Source organism: Callospermophilus lateralis, chromosome 3 (genome assembly GCF_048772815.1).
Source record: "Callospermophilus lateralis isolate mCalLat2 chromosome 3, mCalLat2.hap1, whole genome shotgun sequence".
Classification (NCBI taxonomy): Eukaryota; Metazoa; Chordata; class Mammalia; order Rodentia; family Sciuridae; genus Callospermophilus; species Callospermophilus lateralis.
This window is the reverse complement of record NC_135307.1, coordinates 155,913,195-155,936,464: the sequence shown is the minus strand read 5'-3', so window position 1 is coordinate 155,936,464 and position 23,270 is coordinate 155,913,195. Positions and strand designations below refer to the sequence as shown.

At 43.5% G+C, this 23,270-nt stretch overlaps 1 protein-coding gene across 1 annotated transcript in view; it reads left to right on the top strand.

The window, feature by feature from the left end:
- Window positions 1-23,270, top strand: part of Slc24a3 (solute carrier family 24 member 3) — a 518,418-nt gene that overhangs the window by 363,442 nt on the left and 131,706 nt on the right. The window contains exons 4-6 of the mRNA XM_076851476.2: window positions 9,584-9,658; window positions 15,424-15,508; window positions 15,885-15,988. Coding sequence (XP_076707591.1) covers window positions 9,584-9,658; window positions 15,424-15,508; window positions 15,885-15,988 — 264 coding nt within the window. The remainder of the gene's footprint in view (window positions 1-9,583; window positions 9,659-15,423; window positions 15,509-15,884; window positions 15,989-23,270) is intronic.

Here is a 23,270-nt window from a genome sequence, read left to right as displayed (position 1 = left end):
GATATATGTATATGTGTGTGTATACACACACACCCACACACACACACACACACACACACACACAATGGAATATTACTCAGCCATAAAGAAAAGTAAAATCATGGCATTTGCCAGTAAATGGATGGAACTGGAGACTATCATGCTAATTGAAATAAGCCAAACCCTAAAACCCAAAGGCCAATGTTTTTTTTGTTTTGTTTTGTTTTGTTTTGTTTTTTGATATGCAGTTGCTGACTCACAATAGGGATTTGAGAGGGAGGAGTTTAGGTTCACCTTTTTGGGAAGAGGATTATCGGGGGAAGGGCAGAGGGGTGAGAAAGATAGTTAGAATTAATCAGAGATGACTTTCCTGTGTTCTTATATGAATATATGACCAGTGTAATTCCATATCATCTACAACTACAAAAATGGGAAGTTATACTACATGTATGTATGATATGTCAAAACACATTCGACTGTCATGTGTAACTAAAAAGAATAAATAAAAAATTTTGAAAAAAGAAACTGTGGTATAGATACATAATGGAACATTACTCAGCCATTTAAAAAAAACAATAGCTTTATGACATATGACATTTGCTTATAAATGGATGGATCTGGAAACTATCATATTAAGTGAAATAAGCCAACTCCAAAAACCAAAGGTGGAATGTTTTCTCTTATATCTGGATGCTAACACACAACAAAGGGAGCGAGCAGAAGTTCAGGGATTAGACAAAGGGGAACGAAGGGAAGGGATAGGGGGTGGGCATAGGAAAGACAGTGGAATGAACCTGACATTACTTTTCTATGTACATATATGAATACACCACAGTGAATCTCCACATCATGTATACCCACAAGACTGGGATCCTAATTAGAATAAGACATACTCCATGTTTGTATAAATACGTCAAAATAAACTCTAATGTCATATATAACTAAAAAGAACAAATAAAAACATTTAAAATTTTAAAAGAAATAATAATAGAAAACTAGTTAATGAGAACAAAAGTGTAATTAATCCTTATCCAAACCAACAACGTTCTAAATTCTAAGAGCTCCTTGGGAGTTGCAGCTTACGGATCCAACTTAAGAGCCCCCATCTTAAAGTAGGTCTCCACAGAAAGGGATTGGAAGTCTGGCAGAGGTGAGAGGAGCAGGTTCCCCTCAAAGAGAAGGAAGACAGTCCTGTTTCAGAAGTGCCCTGTGGCCTGGTGGTCGGGAGAGCCCACTGAAGAGGTGGGTCCCTGGGTTGGAATCCTTCCTCTGCCTCTTGCTATGTGGCGTTCGTCAAGTTCCTGAACTTCCCTGTGCCTCTGTCTCCATTTGGCACCCAGCGTCCTCTCCTGCAGATTGTGAGAGTAAATGGAGAGAGCGTGTACCTGCCCCACAGGTGCTCCCTGCAGGCCCACGCCAGCCTCGGCCTCAGCCTCAGCCCAGGCAGCCCAAACCTTGTTGTCAGAGCCTCCTTCAGGAGATATCAAAGGAAAACAGCCTGAAAGACTCAGTGACTTCCTTAAGGACATAGGAGCCAATAGTTCAGGGAGTGGACAGTGTGAAAATGTCACCTGGAGTCAGAAAAGGAGAGAAGGCGGAAGAAACAAGAATGTAAGGGGGCATCTGGGATCCTCATCCTCTACTAAACCATCTCCTTAGAGGGGGCAAGTCTATTATTCCCAAGACTCCAAAATAACGACTCCCAATACGGAGACCTCCAAGAACACTGAACAGCTGTCCCACACCTGGGCATCAGGTTTTTTTATTTTTTTCCTTTTTTGCAGTGCTGAGGATAGAACCAGAGTTTCCTGAAACCCTGGCAAACGCTCTACCACTCAAACTACACCCCAGCCCACACCTAGGCACCTCGAAACTCCTTTAAAATAAAATAATTATAGGATTTGTGCTAATGGAGCAGGTACGTTAGCATATACCCCTTTCTTTAAACTTTGAGTCCTTGCAAGATCAACTTTTTTCAGTTGGCAGTGGCCCCAAGACTTTCACAATGCCAACGGATAAAATGACCACAGGGTGGGGCTTAGTAGAGAGTCCCCTAGACTTTAGGAAGACAGTCGTTTCTGGGAGTGACCCATCTTGTTTTCAAATCGTATTTCATCCACCTTCATAATCCTCCTTAATTCACTTCTTCTTATTTTAATTTTGGCTCAAACAGAAACAGATCCAGAGACAACAATGTGAATTGTTGAGAGGTAGAAAGAAATACAAGTGTAGAAAGTGAGACAGAGAAGGAAGGATGCTCATGACAAAAGCTCTTGGACAACACTCTGGACACTTAAAGTGTAGTCCAGTTGGGAAACCCTGGGAGTCCACCTAGAGCTACCCCACCCAGAGAGGGAGGGAGCTGGGGTACTGGTACACCAGTTCCACCAGGCCTTGGTTGTGGGCTCCCGACACAGAGTTAGCTGCCCAGCATTCACTGACTATCCTGCGAGATGAAACCAAAGACTTCAAAGAACTTGAGAAATATTCTAACCTTCGAAAAGTCCGTGGAATTCAATTAATAAGACCTGAGAACATGGTGGTACAGAGAGGAGATGCCAATGGCAATCTGCTACATTCTTCTTCCCTGCCGTTCTCTTCCCCCAGTGTTCTTTGGGACACCTTGTTCTGGGTTGTGAGGCTCCACTTGTCTCTCTGCAGTCAGTGTGCTTCCAGAAGAATAAAATCCATAGTGGTGGCAGAACCCAGGAGCAGGCATATGATCCCTTCCCCTGAGGCCTCCTAGGTCCATGAGATACAGAGACTGTAATCTGAGAAGATGCTTTTCAAAGAGATCACTTTTATTTTTCCAAGCCTAATCATGTGATCGCTTGAAGCTATGAAAAAAGAGGAGGAAAAGAAACCTCTGTTATCTTATTATTCAAAGCCTGTTCCTTGAGAGATTTAGAACCATTTCCACTCAGGCCAGAGTTCTAAAGATCTTCCCTAGGAATTGTTTCGTCAGCACTACCTTCGTTGAAATTAAAGACAGAGGCAGGAGTGCAGATGATGTAGTAAAAAGAAATCATCTGTGAAAACGACTGACTGCGGAGGCCACGTGAAACAGCAGGGTTAAAGTGCCACTCAAACGCATCTGCCTTCACCATTCAGAAGCACTTATATATGGACAGTTCAGCTACTGCCTGTTCACCTCCATTAACTCACTGACCACAGTGATTTCTAGTTACCCTAGGTAACTGTAGCCAAACTTCTCCAGATTTATTAGTCCCAATCAACCTTTGAAATTGCCTGATGAGATAGTATTTATCTTTTAAAATCTCGGTTCAATAGCTACCTCTTCTGTGAAGATCTCTCCAACCATCTACACCTTGCTTGCCCAGCCAGATCTTTTACACCCCATATCGGTTAGAGAGGCACATGGCTGCAAGTACATATTAACAGTGAGTGAAATAACCCGTTCCTTTGCTCACATAATAAGAAGTATGGAAGGAGATGGTTTGAGACCTTAGTTCAGATGGAGAATGGTGTCTTTGAGTCTTGGCTACCTTTAGCATGTTAGTACGTACCCTAATTTTTGTTTTTCCAGACATCCTATCAAAATCGAAGGCAGGAAGAAAAGATGACTTTAGTTTGATCTGTGCCTTATTCTCATTGGACAAAATTGTGCCATATGGTCATGGTTAGTCCCAATGAAGGTGAAAAAACTGAGGATGTTGTTACTCTGAACAACATTAGGGTCATGTTTGCAAGATAAATGAGTGAATGGCTAATGAATAGGTAACCAGCCGTTTCTGCCATGCTGTAGAACTCTGTGCTAGGATTTTCACACTCTGAGTTAAGGGGAGCCACTTATCTTGGGTCCTTGCAACTGGACCTCAAGTCATTCCCACCAACCTGCTTGCCTCTGGCTTTGAGTCGATGCTCCACCCGTCGCTGTGGAATTAATACACAAGTAACTCTTCAAATCCTAAGGTGTGTCTTCCTCAGTAAAGGATCATCTTTTTCTTTGGTGGCCTGTGGATGGTGTATACTTTAAACACATAAACATGATTTCAACTGAGGTCCTGGCTGCCCTTGGAAGTTCAAATTTGTCATCTTGTGTCTGAGGAATTTTTCAAGTCCACTCTCTTGGGAGATACTAATGATTGCTGTTTTCACTGTAGCTCTTTTGGCTATTTTGGCTTCCCCTCTTAAGTGTGTCTCAAAGGACACAATCAACATATTGTCACAGTAGTGCTGTGCAGCAGATGATCTCACAACCTCAAGGGCACACAGCAGCAAACAACTGCTTGGCTGTCTTTGCCTTTTGCTTAGCTGATGAACTTGGGCTGGGCTGGGCCAGTCTCAGCTGGGTTCCTGCTGGAGGGTGAGCTACTCATCAACTGATCTCTGACAGCCTCAGCTGGGGCAACTGGAGTGACTGATCTCTTCCACTTGCCTCCTCTTCTGCAGCAGGCTAGCCTGGGCACATCCCCATGGCACTGTTGCTGTTGAAACAGTGACTGTGTGTGAGGCGCTCAGCTTTGTCCCAGCTCCCTGCCCATTTGTTTCCATGTACTTCTCACCAGAGTCTTGTAAGCTAACTGGAGAACAGGACCTGATGAGTCTCATGTTGAAAGCTCAATGAGATAAGTTGAGTTGCTCAAAGTCTCACGGCTTGGAGGTGTCAAGTCTAGGGCTTAATGTGAAATCCTCCACCTATCCTGGGCTTCCTGCAAGGCCCCGGGCTACATCTCTTTCAGCAGCTGTTTGTGCCCTGTCAATGCTATGTAACATTTCTTTGGACACCAGCTACTCCATGATTACCACTGTCCTTGGGATCTACTTATTCCGTATAAATCATTCTGTACAAGCCCATCCTGAGACAGGGTGGGTATGCATGCGAAGGACCCCGTTGCTGACCTTTGAGGGAAGGAAGGCCAGATACACAAATATCAAACATGGCTCATGCTCCAGGCTGCACATGATCAAGGTCAAAGTACAGGTATCCACACAGAGGGTTTCAACAAGTTTCCATGGAAGAGAAGCCCCTGTGGTCCTAAACCTCAGCTAAAGTTCCAAAAGAAGCACTCTGTCTCTCACCCTTGACATCCCTCACTCGTCATTTCCAGAACAGGTCCCACGAGCTGACTTGTTCTGGTGGCTGCAGCCAGGCTGAGGGCTCACATTCCACAGTGAACTCGAACACATTTGTGCTGCCCCAGGAAATGGGGACAGCTCAAACTTTTTTGAGACTTCAAAGCTGTCTTGTATTCTGTGGTGCACCTTGTAAAAATAATAACATTAGTAAAGAACATCGGTGGCTCTAACAAACAGCGCCCCAAGATGGATGGCTGGGATTCTAAAACTGCTCCTCCCTCTGTGTGTTTGGAGAAGACAGCTTACCAACAGGTGAGCTGAAAAACAAAAAGTCATGAATCAGAAATGGCCTTGTAGTCCAGGCACAGTGGCACATGCCCATTAACCCAGCTACTCAGGAGGCTGAGGAAGGAGAATCGTAAGTTCAAGACCAGCTTGGGTAACTTGGATTCAGAGAAAAGTTTTTAAAAGGTCCAGAGGGGCAGCGTCATGGAGGGGCACTGCCTAGTAAACATGAGGCCCTGGGTTCAATCCCCGGTATTGCAGAAAGAAAGGAAGGAAGGGAGGGAGAGAAGGAGGAAGAAAGGGAGGGAGGGGAGGGAGGGAAAATGAAAGAAATGACCTCTGTAGGGACAGATAGCTGGATAGCTGAGCTCTGTAGGAAAGCTTGAGAGAGTCCTGTGTTCAAATCTAATCACTGCCATTTGCTGGCCATGTGTCCTAGGGCAAATTATTAAGCTCTCTTGAGTCATCTGAGAAAGGAGGCCCTTTCTCCCACAGAAACTGAAAGAATTAAATAAGATAGGCCTCATAAAGGACTGTATTATATAACCTTATGTAAAGTACCTGGATCATGCCTGGAATTTCTGGCTCAACAAGCCATGGCAAATATTATTTATTAATATCATTATCATCAATGATATTATTATGTCCTTTGGAAATATAGAAATAGTCAAATGAATCTGAAATTGCCTTACTCTTTTAAAAATATTTTTGCCTGTTGCACTGATAGTACCACCAATGTCCTACTTCCTGGAGGTACCCTGAATCTTGAATTCGAACCTTGTACCTTTGTTTTATTGCTTTGTTCAGTTTGCTTATGCATGCTTTTCCAGCAGGAATCTCTTTTTGAGGGGTTGTGGGTTGTCATGGCAAACTTTTACAGCAAGAGATTCTATAACCACAGTGGCAGACGTACCCTCAGATGCCCAGGACCAATAGCTGACAAGGAGCCCCTATGCCTTGCAGGTCCCTTGGACTCCCCAGAAGTTCTTTGTTACAGGGTGTCTGATTGACAGTGGGTGTCCCCTCCTCACCTTGCCTGTGCATGGAAACCATTGTGATGTCCCTTAGCCGGCATCTTTAAAAGCACTAAAAACCTGGCAGATCTATTCATTTCTTCTCCTGATCTGAGCATTGATATTACCGTGTGTTAGACAGAGCTTCTTGCCCTGAAACAAGATCGATACTTAATATGGGGACATATTCTTGCTGAGATGGTTTATGGACTTCTAAGCAGGGTTGGTTATTCAGTGAGTTGAATTTGTCAGCGATAGACAGCTTATTTAGGTCTTGGCTAATCCACAGATGTGCAGTTCTGTATTTCAATTACTGAATTTGGATGTCCTTTCAAGGATAATGTTAAAACCTGTGTATCATTGAATCAGCCAAGTCACACAGCAAAAGAGGGTTTGAGGCCATTGTAATTCGGGAATGTATTATCTAGCTTATCCCAAAGGCTGTAAAATACAGCATTAATTATTTTTAAATTGACATCTTCAAAACACCCCACAGGCAAATAATTTTGTACAGATTGAGTATATCAATCAATAAAAAGATATTTTTAAGATTTCTCCATATGCCAAGCCTCCCAGCTCCTCAGAAATTAGAGAAGTATAAAACAGAGCTTTTACCTCTAAAATCTCCTACCACCTAGAAAAATCACACAAGAAATAAAAATTCAGCATGGAAAAATTAAAAAGTATAGACAGTGATTGTAAAATGTAGACAGATTCACACTGAGGGTGGCTCTTATTTTGATTTATGGCCTTACAAACTTTATGCAAATATACTTGTGTGTGTGTGTGTGTGTGTGTGTGTACTTAGACAATTTGAAAAAGAGATTTTTCATACTGTTTTATAAAATTTTCTGTTTAGCAGTGTATTGTGAATGCATGTCCTTATCTCTTAATGTGGATTTATATAATCCCTTTTAATAGTATTTCATTGGATAAGGAATACTAGTTTATGTAACCCATCTCATTATGGTAAATTTCATTAGGTTTTGATAATTTATTATAGCCAGTTGTTTTGGAACAAATATGTCTTTTTGCATTTGTCTGATAGTTCCACAGAATCAAATGTTAAGGCTTATTTTAAAATCCGATGGAAAAGACCAAAATACACACTTGTGCAAAGAAAATAAGCTTATCCAAAGGAGGGTCAGTGGACTAGATTATAGTATGACTGAGAGTCAAAAGGTTGCCATCATTTCACACAGGTTGCTACAGAACGTTTCATGAAAGACAATTGTGAGTGACAGAAACTCAAGACAACTTAAATATAAAAGGCATATTATTGGCTCATGAAATGAGAAAGTCCACTTTGTTTCAGACTGAGTGTGTAGTGTACCTGATCCATCTCTTGATTTGGTTTCTTACTGTGTGAGCTACGTTCTCAGACAACCTCTCTCTAGGTTTCAACTGTTTCTAGTAGTTTCAGATCCAAAGGGTATTTGTATCTCATGAGAGGAAAGACCTTCTCCCCCAACTTCTCTATTAATCCCTTTGTGACCCTTTAAGCAGACCTCCTTCACACCCCCACTGTGAGACAGGGAATGGGGTGTTCTGATGGCTAGCTGTGGTCACGTCCTATGCCCTGTGGGAAGGGTGGTCAGTAATGAAAGACACATCACTACTGAGGATTCTAGAACTTGAACCACATCCATTAAATGCTTTGGGCTGCAAGTAAGAGGAAAACTCCAAACTGAACTCAGTGATGATTATGGTATTTATGAAGTCCTGAGGCATGGAAGGCTCCACACGATGTGATTTAATGACTCAGGGTGTCCTTAAGGGCTTAAGTGATTTCTGAGTCAGGGTCTACCACATTCCAAGTCATTCAGTATGGCTACCAATGACAATTAGGGGCCCCAGATTCTTGTCCATAGCCCGCAGTACTATAAAGTACAACATAGACTTTCCTGTCATTGGATTGGGCCTGCTTATGTCATGTGACCACCCCTGAAACAATAATCATCATCACTACACAGCAATTAGGAAACCATTACCTACCCTTGGATAAAAGGATGGAGTCACCTTCCACATAGAGCCTTGTGAAAATTTGATTAAAACGGGATCCCCTCAGGAAAGAGTGGGAGATGGATGCTGGGTGGTCAACCAACACTGGAATCCAAATAATATTTCCTTAATTAGTGAGTAAACACAGGGTTGGATAAGGTAGAGAAGCAATTTCTTGCCCAAAGGTAAAATTCTTCCTTCTTGGTCATAGATGACCAAGATATGGAAACACATTTGTGAAGACTGTTCTTCAGGGACCAAGATAGTAAGCAGGTTCAGTTGGAAGTGTTTATCTATTTATGTCTTCATTCCACCTATATTTATTGAGCACCTGCTATGAGCCAGACCTGTGCTGACTTCTAGTTATATATCAATAATTGTGTTTTAGTTAGCCTTGCATTCTGTGACCAAAAGTCACGAAGAGAACAACTTAGAGGAAGATAAGTTTATTTTTGCTCATGATTTCAGAGGTTCAGTCCAGAGTCAGATGACTCGGTAGCTCTGGGCCCAAAGGGAGGCAGAACATCATGGTGGAAGGGCATGGCAAAGAAAGCAGCTCAGAACATGCCAATAAGGAGCTGTGCTCACCAGGGTCAAAATGAAAATCCCAAAGTCACACCCCCAATGACCCACCTCCTCCACCTACACCCCACCTGTCCAGTTTCCACCCAATTAATCTATATCAGTGGATTAATCCATTATTAGGTTATATCTCTCACAATTTAAACGTTTTACCCATGAACCTTCCTCATTGTCTCACACATGAGTTTTTAGGGGGCACCTCATATTCAAACCATAACAATAAAATAAAGTTCATTCCTCCTGAACTTCTAGACAGGAAAACTGGCAACAGAAAAATTAATGTATAATATATCAAAAAAGAAAGAAGGCAAGGTAATGGGGTAAAGAGAAATGGTAGGAGGAGAGTTAGGTTGATATTTGAACAGGGACTTGAAGGACATCATGGGATGAGTCAGTAGGGTTTTGTAGGGGAAGAGGGTTCTGGGCAGAGGAGAACAGCAGGTGCAAAGGCCCTACAGTAGGCATCCATAGCAAGCTTGGAGAATGAGGACATAGACAGGAAGAGAGTGGCAGCAATGAGGTCAGAGAAGCTGGGCCAAGTCGCACAGGTTCTTGTGCACATGGTAAAGACTTACTCTGAGTTAAGATCGTGATAACAGGAACATGATTGAAGCAGAAGGTAGCCGGACCCTCACCACTGGCTCTGCCTGACTGTAACGTAAACTCTTTCTCTTTTCTTCCAGGCCATGTACATGTTCTACGCGCTGGCCATTGTGTGTGATGACTTCTTCGTCCCCTCCTTGGAAAAGATCTGTGAGGTACATGCTTTGCATTCTCACTGTGTCTGATTGAGGCCTGGAAAGGGACCTGTGTCTGAGTATGTTTCAGCCTCCTTGCCCACTGGGAGTCTTAGATGCCAGGCATCCATTTGCTTGAGAAAAGACAGTAATAGCACAAAATCTTTTTAAAAAAATATATTTTTTTAGTTGTAGTTGAACACAATATCTTTATTTTATTTATTTATTTTTATGTGGTGCTGAGGATCGAACCCAGTGCCTTGCACATGCTAGGCAAGTGCTCTACCACTGAACCACAGCCCCAGCCCCTAGCACAAAATCCTCATGGATCCACTGAGCGCTTCATGACACCAGTAGAAGGATAGACTTTAACCCACATGGCCAGCTTTCCAGCTCCATTTGGCCATAACAGATACAGTTGTCTCTTGGTGTCCATGGGGGTGGACCCAGGACTCCCTGAGGATACCATGATCAGTGGAGGCTCAAGTCCCTTGTGTAAAATGGTGCAGTATTTACAATGTATATTTACATTTTCATATACTTTAAATCATCCCTGGATTAGTTAAAATACCAATAAATTACAAATGCTATGTAGACAATTGTTATACTGTTATTTAGGGAATAACTAGAAAACAAAAATCTGTACATGTATACAGTACGGACACAGTTTCTTTCAAGTATTTTTGATCTATCATTGGTAGAGTTCACAAATTCAGAACCCTGGGATCTGGAGGGTCAGCTATACTTGTGTTCTGACCCCCCCCCCCATTTTCTTTTCCTCATTTAAATCCTGCTTTTCCTTTCTATCCCCTTCCCCTACCTTCCTTTCCCTTATTCCCTTCTGCTGCTTTGGTGATGCATGGGGTCCTTGCAGGGTGAGAACCTGTCCTGTCAATCATCCTCTCTTACATATGTACAGAGATGCTCTGAGCATTGGCCTGAAAGGCACTGAGATGAAAGAATTGGGCACAGAGCTCAGGAAAATATCTCTGATAGAAATCATCACAGTGAACACCAGGCTGAACAGCAAGTCAAATGCCTTTCATCAAAAAAAAAATATTCAGCCTATCTAGAACTCTCTCATTCTCTTGCCTCTTTCATCCCTTTTTCTGTTCTGAAGTATAGTTTTCCTTTATCTGAAAGCTTTGCATTTTATTTATTTATTTTACTTATTTCAGATTCCGAATCTCAGTTTTCAGAAAGGCTCCCTCCCAGACACTGCCCATCCGGAACTCCAGTTTCTTTATGCCACTTGTCCTTAAGGCTTGAGTCCCCTTCCCTTTCCTTTCTCCTCCCCACAGCATCTGATTCAGTAGGTCTTAGGGGATGAGGAAGAAGAGGGCCAGAATTTGTATTTTTAATAATTTCTCAGGTAATGCCAAGGCTGCTGATCTAGAAAATACACTTAGAAAACCATTAACTTAAACAGCTTCTTCAACACCCTGCAAGTTTGTGAGTTCTTTGTGTGTATAAATAAGCAAATAATTATTCCACAGTGACCCTGCAGAGGTTGCAGAAGTGGGTTTCCTCTGTGAAGTGGCAGTAGGATAAGGAAAGTGAAGTGGTGTCTGAGATGTAGGGTGCACAGGTATGGAAGTCCTTGGTACAGTGATTCAGCCCACGGACAAGGTCACCTTATAACAAAGGGTTATTGTGACTGAAGTATAGTTGTCCCTCAGTATCCAAGGGAGTTTAGTTCTAGGGTCTCCATAGATACTAAAATCCTTGGATGCTCAAATCCTTCCTATAAAATGGCATGATATTTGCATATAATCTACACACATCCTCCCATGTGCTTTAAGATTACCCTAAATGACTTAAATACCTAATATAACATAGATGCTACATAAATAGTTGTCATAACTTTATTGCTTTGGGAATAATGACTAGGGGGAAAGTCTGCATGTGTTTAGTATAATTGCAATATTAATGCCATATTTTTTCTGAATATTTTCCATCTGAGGTTGGTTGAATCTGTGGATGTGGAACCCAGGACTCTGAGAGTTGGCTCTCCCAATGTTTGGGGTTTACTTTTTATGCAAAGCAAAATCACTCTGTCTCGTTCCCATGCAACTTTCTTACTGTTAATAGCAAAGCTGTTATGATCTGTAAATATATATACAGTTGTCATCATGGGTTCGACTTAATTGAAGAAATCCATAGAACTTGCCAGCAAGAATGCACATGCCCTTATAGGGAGAAGCAATCAAATAACTGTCAAATGGCAGAAAAAGAGGGCAGGGGTGAGTTTTTTAAGGAAAAGGTTAAGATGGGAAGAAAAGGAAAGAAAATGTTTAATGAGGAGAAATTATTATTTTTCTTCAATCTTTGATGGGCTGAAATTGGCTCAATTACTAAGTGAGTATGGTGTGAATGTGCTCATTGTCTCTTTAATCATTCCTCAAACTCTACCAGGTGAGTTAGGAACAAAGAAGTCAGAGCTCAGAGACATTGAGCATCTTTCCCCAGGACTCACAGCTAGCTAGGGGTAGAGTCATGATCTGAACCCAGGGTGGTTTGAGCTCTTGGAGTCTTCATTCTTGTTGCCACTCAACTGCAGAGATGAGCTTGTATCAGGCCATGGTTTGGTCAAGATTGTCTCCAACTCCAGGACCCATAGGCACCCAGGAGAGATGGGCACAGAAAAGGGACCCCATTATAACAAGATCAATATAAGATCAATATAACAAGAGAGGGTACATATCTCCCAGAGAGAGAGTGTGGCTCTGTGGACTTTAGACAACCTTACTTGTTCAGCAAACATCATGTCTGTGAATGGTGGTGGGTTAGGGACAGAGTTACAGCTTTTCAGAGATCCCATGTTTACATCTTCTCCGAGAGCTGTGATCAGTTCTCTCTGGAGCTATATTTTCTTGCCAGATTAGGAACCACAGAGCTGGTCCATCCACAGTGGCCTAGGGGGCTTTCTGTGCCAGGCCTCTGTGTATTACCTTGGCTCTCCCTCCTCTGCCTCGAGGAATGTGGTAGTGTGTAGTCAGTAGTTGCCCATAGGCTAAAACTGAGGGTGGGGAGAGAAACTCAAAAAGATGCTGTTTGCAGCTTTTGTAAATATGACTTGTGCAAGAAATTCATATTATTCAGTAAATCACAGCTGAGGGGTAGATTCCCCATCTCCAGGAGGTTGAGGGAGACAAGGAATAGGAAAGAGAAGAAGATCCACATGACGATCTCACAAGCAAGTGGTGGGTCAGGCCTTGGCGTCTGCAAAGGTCCTGCTTCATGTCACCCTTATCACCTGCCTTTCCCCTTGTGTGGATTAGCAGTCTTAGATTTTGGACATCCAGGAGGTTCATCATGGAACACACGAAGGTGTTCAGAGTGTTGAGTAATTCTATGTCTGTGGGGGGTAGAAACTCAGCTGCACTGAGGAGGTAAAGAAGGAAAAGAGGCGTTTCAAAGACAACTAAAGTGAGCAAAAGCCCAGTGAGGTGAAGGACCCCAGCAGTGGCAGCCAGGGGTCAGGCAGAGGCTTAGGGAGAGAAGGCAAGGTTGAATGAGGAGGGTGAGAAAGCTTTCAGGGCCAGGCTGAGGTTTCCAGGGACCTTCTGACCCTTGAGTGATGCCCTCGGGTCACGGGGCAGGGTCCACCCCATGTATTACAAACACTGAACGGGGCTCTGCCCAGGCCCAGCTCTAGGCCTAAGGCTTCGGAGGTAACCGATGAGTTCCAGCATGGGCCTTGCCATCCCAGAGCTTGCAGGACACAGACAGGCTCCAGGATGATAAAGTCAGCCCCGGGTGTCTTCAGGTTTCATATCCAAGTATTCCAATTCAGATCAAAAATATTCAAGAAAAATATTGCATCTGTGCTGAACATGTGCAGACGCTTTTTCTTGTCATTATTCCCTAAATAATACAGTATAACAATTATTTACATAACATTTACACTGTGTTGGGAATTCTAAGTAACCCAGAGATGATTTACCGTATGCTGGAGAATGTGTGTAGGCTATATGCAAATGCTGCACTGATTTATATAAGGAACTTGGCAGCTAAGAATTTTAGTGTCCACAGGGGTTCCTGAAGCCAATCTTCCTGGATACACAGAGGGCTGGGTGAAGTTGTGGATAATTGGACAGTGCAGAGAGAAAAGGGAGAGAGATGGATTCTGCCTGGAACACCAGGAAGAGCTTATGCTTGGAGGGCAGGTCTCGTTGGCAAAGCATTTTGAGAAAAAAATATATATATATATGGTCAGAGAGAGTCTGAGCCATCAAACCAAGAGAGGGAGAACAGGGGCTTGAATCAGGTCAGAGGGAGCCTGGATGTCAGGCTGGGGTGTTAGAAATTATTCCATGCTCACGGGAGCCATGACTTGGTTGTGGTATTTGGAAGTTCAGAGACAAGAAGACCCCTTGTGTGGGATGTTGCCAGTACTAGAGTGAATTAAGGAAGAAAGAGTGAGAAATGGAAGACCATGTGGAAGAAGAAACAAACAGACTGAAGGAAGGAAAGAGAGCAATAGGCTATGAACCCAAGCTTGGAAGGCTACAGCTAATGCCATCGTGGAGTCCCCCTGGAAAAAACCACAGCACTGCAAGGCTTGTAGCTCATGGTGAGTCTGGGCAAGGCAAGCCAGCCAGGGAGCCCAGGCTCTGAGTTAGGCTGCCTTCCTTAGTCTCCTGCCTCATTGCAACTGGAGTATTCAGGTATCCCTCACAGGCACAGCTTTCAGCGTTGAGGTTCCATCTTGGAGTCTCCTCAATACTCTGTGTTTAGCTACTGAGTCCAGAGCGAAGGGACCTAGGGACCTAGGATGCCAGATAAAGTTGTTTAACCAGGACTCCTGCTTCAGTCCATTGCGGATCCAGCAGGCAGTGGATCCACAACCTCCACCAAGGCCATGCTGCCCCTCTATGGCTGAGCAAGGAAATGCAGCCACTGGTGTATCTGGGAATGGCATTCCAAACTGGCATGTCTTGGCTGGAACTCCAGGACAGAACTGTCTACATTCTGCCAGCCAGTAGCTTACTTTCTGGGTCATGAGAGAAGGCAGAAAAGTTAAACAATCTCTAATGTATATTTGTCTTGTCTTCTTGCAAATCACCTTTTGGTTTAACAGGCAGGGTGACCTGGAGAGTGCTGTATAGACCTCAGCAGAGCAGATACCTCATCACCTTTCCCCATCTCAAGCCCCCACTCCTGCTCTAACACCCAGGGTTTGAGGACCCCATCAAGGTTGGAGAGAGAGTTGCAGGAAGGTGACCTACACACACACACACACACCAGCAGCCTCCTTTAAGCCTCAGAATGAAAGCTCTCAAACTGGTGGCCATGAACCTTATTTTGCCCCAAATCATCAAAGCATTGCAAAAAAAAAAAAAAATCAAGATATTTTGCATACAAATCTGGATTATTGGCCTCTATTTTAAAATCAAAATGTCTGGCAACACTGAGGGAACTGGCAACGCTGCTGTCAGGTTGGAGGCGAATGCCCCTCATTGCCTTGAGCCCGTCATCCACCGTGACCCCACGCTACCCACTCCATGCCTTCCTGTCATCAGCATGGCCCCTGGGGCACTTGGATTTGGGACCCCTCCTGTGAGGAGGATGCTAAGAGGAGTTTTGGTCCATCAAGGGGTCCAGCAGGAGTGGCCCAACTCTGGGAGGATGGGAAGGAGGCTGAGCAGGACTGAACTCAGCCCCCAGGTCTCACTGACGCCCTAGTCCTGGCCTTCTCGGGACCTGGGACCTCAGAGTCACAGTCACCTCTGTTCTCAGGTAGAATCCAAACTCACCTGTGCTTCGTCTTTGCTCCTCTGTAGCGCCTGCACCTCAGCGAAGATGTGGCAGGGGCCACATTTATGGCAGCAGGCAGCTCGGCCCCAGAGCTGTTCACGTCAGTCATAGGTAGGTGATTTCAGCCGAGAGGCATTTTATCTCTTTCCTATCAGAAAAAAAAGGGAGAGGGGACACTGGGGACAAATGGCCTAGGCCAGGGTTTTCTTTCCAGTGAAAGGAAATAAGAGTCCAGGGCCCCAAGCCGAATATCAACTTCCCAGCTATTTGATTTAAATGATGCTTTTGCCATGCATGAATGTGTCCCCGACCCAGGACCAATGCTCCTGTGGGATACTCTCCACTCTGTAGAATAGGAAGCTCCCTCCAACCCTTGGCTGTTTCCTACAGATCCTGAGAACAGTCTAGCAGTTATGAAAGCCCCCAGGCCCACCTTGGAATTCAACTGGGCCTCCCCAAGCAGGCTGACATTGGATCTGTGTTTCAGGGGTCTTCATCACCAAGGGTGACGTAGGAGTTGGCACCATCGTGGGCTCAGCCGTGTTCAATATCCTGTGCATCATTGGCGTCTGTGGGCTCTTCGCAGGGCAGGTAAGATGGACAGCTCCCATGATGAAGGAACAAAGCATCTGGAGAAGAGGAGGCAAAGTTGAGGCACAAGATGGTCCTTATTGGCTCACAACTCACAATGGGCCAGTGGTGATTGAGGGCCTCACACCTTAGGAGGCTGAACCTGTGGGAACTAGACACTGTCAAGCCATCCTTATTTAAATGTCTCCAGCAGAATGGGATTCAGAATCCCCAAGTCCACATAAATAATTAACCAGCCTGAAAGACGCAAGTCACAAATTTGAATGTGTCCCACTCGTTTTGATGGGTTACTGATCTGAACTAGAATGACTTCAAACAATTTAAGATCTGGTTCTGCTTGAGAGAAAATAAAATAAATTGGAGAGATAGAGGGCTGGAATATCATCTTCCAAAAAACAGTTTAGGATACAGCTTTTCTTTTTGTAGGGACAGAGAGGAGCATTTTATTTCCATGTCTGCTTTAGCTAGATTTTGAGGTTCTGAGGGGCTTCACAGACTTCCCTTTTAGCTAAAGAGATTATCCTGCTGCTAGGGAATCATAAGGATCTGTTTCCTTTATGTACATTGATGTCCATTTGGGGAATTTCTTAGAAGTCACCAAAATGTGAGGCTCCTGAGTGGCGATGAGCACAGTGTGTTGGAGCAGTACCAAAGGTGTGCAGATTTGTGGCTCCACAGGGACTTTGTTCAGAAGAACTATAATCCTGAACTCCCTGCCCGAACACCCAAGGCTCAGTGTCTTCTAGGAAAAAAAAAAAAAAGCAACTTCAAGAATTCCATTGAGGAGGCTCCACTTATAAAATTGAGCAACGTGTTAATCCTAAGAGGCTAAGGAATGCACCTTCCAACCTTTCAATATACTCTTTACCAGGCTGTTCCATTTTTCAGCAGCCAGCTGGGGCACCCCAGGCTGCCCATCTCTAACACTGACTCCAATGTTTCCACCTCGTATATACTGCAGCATACTGTTGCTCTTGTATATGCCCCACTTTTACCACCACCATCTTTACATGGATGGATTTGTCCGGGATGCCTGGTGTATTAGTTACTCCTGAGTGATGGGCAAATGGGACCCTTTGCTCTCTTCAGGAATTAGCTCCAGGGCCCCCAAGTGGACAAATTCCTTCTAACAAGAGACTCCTGGACAGCTGTTCCTGTTCTTGATCATTGAGCTCTGCTCAACCCACCAGACGATATTTTCTGTTTTCTCATCCTTTTGCTCAATAATCTGTTGTCTTAGATTTTTCTGGACCCATATTACAGTTTTTTAAATTCTCATACATACGTGGTCAACACTAAAAAAAAAAAAAAAAAAAATGAGTCTCTGTCATTGCCTTCAGTGCCAGTCACTCTCCCCTGGCTGTCCTCTGCTTGGAGACCTCATTGCCTTCCAGAGATGAATAGTCACACCAGTAGAGTCTGTTGCTGTTAGCACTCTCTTAATTAGCATTGTCACCATTAGCAGTATGATTATTAGCCTGGCCGTTATTGGTGTTGTCATTAGTTCATTAGTCATTTGTACCTGGAGCTTAATTCAAAAGCAAGCCCAAAGGGGGAGAGATAATGTAAAGAAATGAGACAAATGACGGGGCAGTATCTAGTCAGTGTCACCCAACTAATTACTTATGAAATGGCTTGAATTCACGTGGGTGAATAATTCTTCAGCAACTCAGTTCATCACCAGCTTGGTTGGAACACCTGCGTCAAAGTCATGTGGCTGCCTGCATGTCAGCAAACTCTGGTATCTGTCACTCTATCCCTCCAGAGGTCTTTGCTGGCTTATTCACAACCCCACACACTTGTGAGGAGAAATAACCAGAATCATTGTTCAAAGCAGCCCACACCATGATTCTGGGTGCCAGCCCTTTCTTCTGAATTTCCTCATCCTGGGCCCACTTGGAGATTTTCAAAGCCATCCAGTTCTCTCTTTTAGGGTTTTGTGAAATTCCTAAACACTTTTCAGAGGAAGCAAAATGATCTTTTGGAAGCACCATGGCCTGGGGGATCAGACTGGCCTGGAAGTTCCTGACTCTGTCATTTACTCACTATGAGACCTTGAAGAAGTGACTTCAGCTCTATCTGCCTCCATTTTCTCACCTATAGAGTGGGTATAAATTCACCTTCTTCCCAGCATTGCCATAAGGATGAAACCTAGCAAATTCAATATTAATAGCACCTGGCCCACACAGTAAGCCAACACAAGTTAGGTACCATTTTCAAAAGCCAGAATACCAATAAAGGTGGTCCTGGCTGCCAAATTCCACACTAGGTCACTGTGATAATTGAACCACCTGTTGGTGGAATTCTCTAACAGGCCTCCAGGGTTTCCCAAGGATATGTGGTAAGAAGGAAAGGGAAGGTCAAGGAGAAGGTCTTCTAAATGCAAATGAAAATGAAGAGATGTTGGTAGAAGGAGAATCTCAAAGGACGGGTACTTCCTTCTGTGCTGTCTGATCAGTGGATGGAACAGAAAAAAAAAATAGTAAGCAATGAAAGTTGCCCACCTCCCCACACTGAGGAACCCTCCCAGGCGATAAAACTGGTTCATCGGAATATTGCAACAAAGGATGGAAACTGGGAATTGAAGTGATTAATAAATCCAATTATGGGTCTCACTTAGCATTATTATTTATGTTGATCTGCACTTTCATTTGGTTGGGAGAATTACCAGTGAGTGCCCGTGGGCCTCTCTTTAAGCATTTCGGCATAAAGGGCAGTACAGGACGAAGTCTGTTACCCATCTGAAATTAAAGTAATTAAGCTGTAAGGTTTGAGCTCCTGTCTCAATTAGGGTTTTGATGAATTCGGTGTAATTAAATGTCTGCTGTATTTGCAGTTTGCAAACATACCCAATGCTTCAGTGTTCGCCTAAGGTGCTTTGGGGAGTTTTATGGGACAGGAAGGAAATTGCTTCTTAGAAAGTGGCTTAGAGAGTGGTTCTTGGCATCCTCACAAGGCATTTTGCAGGACTGTGGTTCTACCAGTTTTCTTTATATAAAAACAAAAAATAATAAGGACAAAGAGAAAACACAAAGCTCTGGATGCAACCTACTAATGTATTTTGCATATTGCATTGAAAGGGCTTCATGCCAATTTTGTAAAACAATGTGCTTATGAATTTAAATCCACCATTCTGAGCATGTTAAGCTTTAAATACATAACCACAAACAGAGGGTAAACAGTTTAACTACATCCCAGATTAGGACTTTCATATTCCAGTTATTATAGGCCGGCAGATGGCTCCAGTTTATTATAAAGAGCTCCCATATCAGCTCCTGGCATCCCCCTAATGTGCCTGATGTTCTTTGGCGAGGTCCATCTAATCTTGGTGAGGCTTGTTTTTCTTCAAATAACACCCTATCTCTGCTGGATCATTTACACAAAACTTAGCCACACCCAAAGGTTTCACATCTGAATTGAAATTTGCCTTCATTTGGGTATCCCTTAAAGGAGATTCTAAACAAGGGCTTGAGTAATTCATCTGAAAGGTGATCCCAGGAAACGCCAGAAAGACCTGGAGTAAGGGAGACAAGGAAGAAAAGACAACCAAAGAGAGTGTGTTAGAAAGGAAATTATCACTGCGGCCACTAGGATTTGATCCTTCTGTGAGAATTAGGAAAAAATGTGGTACCTGGCTGTTTAGGGACCTTCTGTAAGGGGTGGGGGAGTTGGGTATTATCCACCAACTCCCATCAGTTATTGGTTAAGGATTCCTCTTAATGAACGAATTCCCCAGCATTCCAGCCTGCTGAGCACAGACAGAGGAGATTTGGGGGCCCAGAGAAATCCCTCAGCAAAGAAATATAGAGTTCAGCAGTTACGAAGATCTGAAATGGTAAGGTGGGGAGACAGGAGTGGACCCATAACTGTTTACTGCAAACTCAAGACTATGGCTTTAAAACAAGATACCTGTTGGATTTTATCTTCAATTCTACTGGAGGAAACACAAGCATTAGTACCAAGTTATTAAGAGTCTGGGGCCTTGGGCTGGGATTGTGGTTCAGCGGTAGAACGCTCCCCTAGTATGGGCGAGACCTGGGTCCAATTCCAGGCACCATATAAAAATAAAGGCATTGTGTTGTGTCCATCTACAAAAAAAAAAAAAAAGATTCTCTCTCTCTCTCTTAAAAAAAAGAAAAAAGAGTCTGGGGTCAGAATATCTTGCATTTAGAGAATTTCCTCTAATGTTAAGAATAGCAACTACCATTTATTAAGCTTCATGTGTGTGAAGATAATACACTCAATACCCCATGATACACCCATTGAGTAGCACCCAAATGTTTTAAGAAATACACCCATTGAATTTTAAGGTAACTTTATTCTTATTGACAGACCAATAAATGGATACCAAGAGTCCAATGAGGTGGTTAAGACTAAAGTTGACACATCTGCTGAGGGCAGAACCCATTCTCTTTCCATATAGGGAAGCTTAAACTTAATAAATCTCTAGATGCATTATGATAGTCTTATGATTATCCTGAGATTTTGTGGGGTGTTTTTTCTTAGAAGTTTAGAGTATAGGATCTGGAGGCAATGCAAAGAATGAAGACCCAGAATCAATGATAGAAGTATTTAGCACAGCCAAGGTGAATCTAGAAGCTTCTCTTATAATCATATGGAATCTCCCACAGCAAGGCTCTTGCTTCCATCAAATATATGGAAAATTCAGACTATACGCAGGAGAAGACCCACACCAGTTTACCCTGCACGCCTCAAATCCCAGCCATCATTTTCAACTCGTCACCTATCATTTCCTAATTCTGGGAATTTTCCAGATTCCCCAAGAGGCTGGGAACTGAGGAAAAAAGAGGCTGAATCACTCACACCACTAGCTGACAAACCTATAAACAGAGGTTGATGGTACCCAGGAAGCATGATGCTCTGATATTTTGGTCCTGTGAGTGACAAGAAAGCCAAATGTGTGGTGCAGAAGTGAACCAAGGTCAGGGTCATGTCCAGCCAGAGAGTAGCCATTGGTTCTATCCCCTAGGAAAATGGAGTTGCTCCCGGTGTCTTCTACATACTGCCTATGGCTAGAGGCAGGTCCCTGTTAGAAGGCAGATCCCCAGCTGCAGTGCCAGACCAGCTGAATCCCAAGAGCTGCCAAGCCTGCTTGAACTCCACCTGCAGGCTCAGCTCTGCTCCAGTTCTTAGAACAATGCTGGCTGTTGTGGGTGGGATATGAAATGTCTCATGAAAAGTACATGTGGCAATGTAGGAATGTTCAGAGGTGAAACAGTTAGGCCCTGGGAGCGGTAACCTCATCCCGGGGGATTAATCCATTTGATGGATTAATCCATTTGATGGATTAATAATTTAACCTTGTTCCTGGGTGGTAACTGCAGGCAGATGGGCATGGCTAGAGGAAGGAGGTCACTAGAAGTACGCCTTTGGAAATTCTGTTTTGTCCCTGTCTTCTCTCTCCTCTCTCTCTTCCCTTCTCCCACCTTCCTGGCTGCCATAAACTGGACAGCTCTTCTCCACCACACCCTTCTTCCATGATGTTCTGCCTCACCTCAGGCCCAGAGTAATGGAGTTGGTCATCCACAGCCTGAACCTCTGAAACCATCAACCAAAATAGACTTTTCTTCTTCAGAGTTGTTCTTGTCTGGTATTTTGGTCACTGGGATGGAAAGCTGACTAATGCCCTGGCCAGTCCCACAGCACGAACGGCTTTCTTTTGATGCCTCAGTCCTCTGTCCATCTGCCTGGGGCAGTCTTCCTCACGGCGTCCTGGGAGCCTCTTTTCCCTGGCTGTTCCTCACCCCCTTCTTCCAAGGCCAGGTCCTGGCAGGGCCCCACACCTGATCTTCTTAACACATACTGTTGTTCCCAGGCCCAGAGTTCCATTAAGGTCACCCGCCCAGCTCTGCCGGGCTCCACTGAGATTGTCTCTACATCTCCATCCCACATCTCTGGGTTGGCTTTGACTTTGGCTCATAGAACTTGTTTCTGGCTTGTTCTACTTCTTTGAAATATCTCCTAAAATCATATCCATTCTGAGATCTACATTTAGATTAGCTCTGAGGCTTTCAGTTTCAGGTAACCAAAAACAAATAACAAAACAAAACCTCTAACTGGGCTTCTTAAAGGAAGGAGATTTATTAGTGTCTTTTGAAAAATACAGAGGAAAATGGTCATCAGGTATGATGTGGTCAGGGCTCCTGGCCCATTGTTGTTTTCCTCTAATATCTTCTGTTCCCTTTCTTCAGACTAGTTTTCTTTCACAGCAGAAAGTGGTTGTAGCCGTTTTAGGTCTCATATTCACATACCCCACAAAGTGAGAAAAAGAGAATGTCTCCTTGCCCTCCACTTAGCATCCTTAAACAAAAAATCTGATTGAGCCAGCTGAAATCCTCTGACCAACCATGCAGGTGAAAGAATCAGGTATTCAACTGGCTTATGTTTAATCAAGAACCACCCCCCCATTTATTTCTTCTCCTTAAAGATAAGGCTTTGATCAGTTCTACCCCCAAATTCATAGCTTTGGGTCCCTGGTTATTACACAGAGATAAATGACTATTGGGCAAAGCCTGTGCAGTATTACATGCTGCTTCAATGGCTACTTTCCCTGGGCAAGTATCACACAGATGGTAAAATACACCCAGACCTGTTTGTGTGGACATAGGCTCTCATTTCTTTGGAGCAAATAACCTGGAAGAGGGGTTACTGGGTTGTGTGGTAGGCATGTTTGTATGAAACGACCAAACGGCTTTACAAAGTGGCTGAGCCATTTCGTATTCCCACCAACAACGTGTGAGATGCTAGTTACTTTGCATCACCACCAGCACTTGATATTATTTGTTTTGTTTTCTTCATTTGTTGTCATGTTAGTCATTCTAGTGAAAATGAGTAGCACCTCATTGGACATTTAGTTTGCATTTCCTTGACAAATCATGATGTCAAGCATCTTTTATTTTTAATGTTAGTGTTCATTTCAGAATTTGGTCATTGAAATGCTCTATAAAGCAAAATGGTAAGACATGATAAGTAGACAACTCATAATGAACATTGTACTTTATAAAAGGGTATGAGAATACTTACTATATTTCTAGAACAAGCTAGGTCTTTAATCTTCTATTTTCTTTTTGGCTATTTGTTCTAATTAGTTATACATGACAGTGGAATGCACTTTGACACGTCCCGCATAAATGGAGTATAATTTCTCATTCTTGTTTCTGGTTGTACATCATGTAGAATCACACCGTGTAGTCATATAATGTTTGATTCATTCTACTATCCTTTCTACCTCCCCACCCCTCCCCTTTCTTCACTCCCCTCT